The sequence below is a fragment of the Diaphorina citri genome, unplaced genomic scaffold, assembly GCF_000475195.1.
Source record: "Diaphorina citri unplaced genomic scaffold, Diaci psyllid genome assembly version 1.1 scaffold4061, whole genome shotgun sequence".
Classification (NCBI taxonomy): domain Eukaryota; kingdom Metazoa; phylum Arthropoda; class Insecta; order Hemiptera; family Psyllidae; genus Diaphorina; species Diaphorina citri.
Window position 1 is genome coordinate 9,156 of NW_007381460.1, and position 3,157 is coordinate 12,312.

At 34.9% G+C, this 3,157-nt stretch overlaps 1 protein-coding gene across 1 annotated transcript in view; it reads left to right on the plus strand.

Annotated features, from left to right (window-relative positions):
• The first annotated feature begins 1,464 nt into the window (after window positions 1-1,464).
• The window catches only part of LOC103520785, a 3,224-nt gene continuing 1,531 nt past the window's right edge, over window positions 1,465-3,157 (plus strand). Inside the window, exons 1-3 of the mRNA XM_008485885.1 lie at window positions 1,465-1,488; window positions 1,675-1,773; window positions 2,844-3,047. Of these exons, the coding sequence (XP_008484107.1) occupies window positions 1,465-1,488; window positions 1,675-1,773; window positions 2,844-3,047 (327 nt within the window). The remainder of the gene's footprint in view (window positions 1,489-1,674; window positions 1,774-2,843; window positions 3,048-3,157) is intronic.

Here is a 3,157-nt window from a genome sequence, read left to right on the forward strand (position 1 = left end):
TAGAATAGAATAGAATAGAATAGAATAGAATAGAATAGAATAGAATAGAATAGAATAGAATAGAATAGAATAGAATAGAATAGAATAGAATAGAATAGAATAGAATAGAATAGAATAGAATAGAATAGAATAGAATAGAATAGAATAGAATAGAATAGAATAGAATAGAATAGAATAGAATAGAATAGAATAGAATAGAATAGAATAGAATAGAATAGAATAGAATAGAATAGAATAGAATAGAATAGAATAGAATAGAATAGAATAGAATAGAATAGAATAGAATAGAATAGAATAGAATAGAATAGAATAGAATAGAATAGAATAGAATAGAATAGAATAGAATAGAATAGAATAGAATAGAATAGAATAGAATAGAATAGAATAGAATAGAATAGAATAGAATAGAATAGAATAGAATAGAATAGAATAGAATAGAATAGAATAGAATAGAATAGAATAGAATAGAATAGAATAGAATAGAATAGAATAGAATAGAATAGAATAGAATAGAATAGAATAGAATAGAATAGAATAGAATAGAATAGAATAGAATAGAATAGAATAGAATAGAATAGAATAGAATAGAATAGAATAGAATAGAATAGAATAGAATAGAATAGAATAGAATAGAATAGAATAGAATAGAATAGAATAGAATAGAATAGAATAGAATAGAATAGAATAGAATAGAATAGAATAGAATAGAATAGAATAGAATAGAATAGAATAGAATAGAATAGAATAGAATAGAATAGAATAGAATAGAATAGAATAGAATAGAATAGAATAGAATAGAATAGAATAGAATAGAATAGAATAGAATAGAATAGAATAGAATAGAAAAACATGATTGAAGTTTAAACGCCTTATTTCAAGAACCTTATTCGAAGAATAAAGAGTGCCTCTAACTTACCAGATCTTGCTAGCACCGGAATGTAGATATTCTATCCAAGGGAGACCATGAGGATCACGATACCAGCAACACGCACTGAACAGCATGCCCACATGTAACGTGGGTACTGTAACACCTGGAATTGAAAACAGTTCAAATGAACTTGGTCCCTTTAGTGCTATTCCGATCTAATTGAGGAAACGGATGAAACTAACGACAAGTTCTTGTTGTTTTAGCGGGTTTAGTTATAGCCGAAAGGTGATGACAAAATAGAGAAAATACTTTACCCACAAGACAAGAGAGGTGACTCTCTTAGTATGGGGAAGTTTGCATCCATTAATTTCTGTGCCCTAATAAAAATTCAAAGTACCTAATACCACCCTACTAAAAATTAAAAATATAAATGGGCTCAGAACTGGCAGAGTTTTCCATTTTACACTTTCTTTTGTGTATATACCCTTGCAATATTGTAATATATAATTGATGCAAAATAAACAAATTACATAACACCTTAGTTATGTTCCTTATAAACTCCTATGAACGCAAGACACTTGTCTAATTGTCCTGCCATGGAAGCCAGCAAAGATATTGTAGTAAATACTGGGATGCTCGGGGAAGAATGACCTACCTAATTCAATAACTCCTGCATTTGTCAACAACAACGTGAATGAATCCCGTTTTATGTTGTCATTTCAGGACATGCAAGATAGTTGCATTCAATAACTCCTGCATTTGTCAACAACAACGTGAATGAATCCCGTTTTATGTTGTCATTTCAGGACATGCAAGATAGTTGCGAACCCTCGGAATTTTCCCTGGAACTTCTCCTGTTCTCTATAGCGGCAGATTCCCGTACTAACATTGATGTTCTCAATAGGGTAAGTACTAATGATTTTGAGATCTACCTACCCTGTTTTATGTATAGGAAAATTACTCAATGAAATATTGTTGAAAATGTGGAAAATTTTCAGTCTTATTCCAGTAGGGAGATAAGTAGGGTAAGTTCTATTATTTATTTATTATTATTATTATTTTTTTCGTGTGTGCAGGTACCTAGGTTCACGAACAATAGAATTTTATAGAGTATTTTATGTTTTTATTACATTGATGATTTTTGTCCTAGCGTTACGTGTTAGGGTAGGGGCTCTTCGTCCTTTTTTCGGTCCCCCTCAAATTCAACCCCGTTTCTCCCTGCTCTCCAGCTTAGTTAGCTTGGTTGGTAGCGGGCTCCATTCCCGCCCGGGGCGGATTTTATCCTGAACGGATAAGGTTCATTCTCGGAACGGCTGGCTTTCTCCTATCCTGTCTTCCTTCTCTCTTGGATTTCGGTACGATAAGAGCCTAGCAGTTACAGTGCCCCCGCCTCGGTGGCATAGTGGTCAAGACGCTCGCTTGGTAAACAGAAGGACGTGGGTTCGATCCCAGCAGAAGCATGGAATTTTATCCTCATTTATTTGAGAATTTGACCACATAAAAATAGAGCTCTAAAGAGTTAGTTGATAGAGAATGCCTCCGGCATTAACCTCGCCTAGTGGTTGCCTTCCGCTTAAGAGTCTATTATTAGATTATTACCTATTGAACAAACCTCTTGAAAAAAAGAGTTTTATGTTTTTATTACAATCACATTGATGATTTTGGTCCTAGCGTTACGTGTTAGGGTAGAGGCTCCTAAACACCGTCCCTTTTTCGGCCTCCCCCCCCCCCCCCCCTTTGAATGGTAGAGATTGCCTCTGGCAACGATTTTGCCCTTTGTTTGTAATTATTGTATTTTATACATGATTATAACCAATAAATAGAATAGAATATACCTTGTTTATCCTGCTGGGAGAGGACTGAACAGTCCCTTTACCCCCGCAGTCTAACCAAGGTCTTATATGTATATTTTGACATATTATAGGGAACATATTATTAAATTTCAACCCCCGTTTCTCCTTGTTCACTTCCACAGGTGTTGCCCATGATCGAGTCTATCCGAGACATGGAGGTGGCTTATCGTAGTCAACTATCTGACCTGGGACTACGCGCTAAGGAGAGAGTGAACAGTGGCGGAGCTGGTGCTAGCAAGAAGGGACCAGGACGGAAGAAGGCAGTGGCAGAGGAGGAGGAAGAACATGAGTGTGATACGTGTCGGGCCCACCTGCCTATATCTATGGTGAGTACGCCACTGATCGTTATTATTAATGTTATTATTATTCCACTTAGGTACTTACTTACTTATCCGTGTCCAAATGAATTCAGCATGTGAAATTGCTTCTTTTTTTT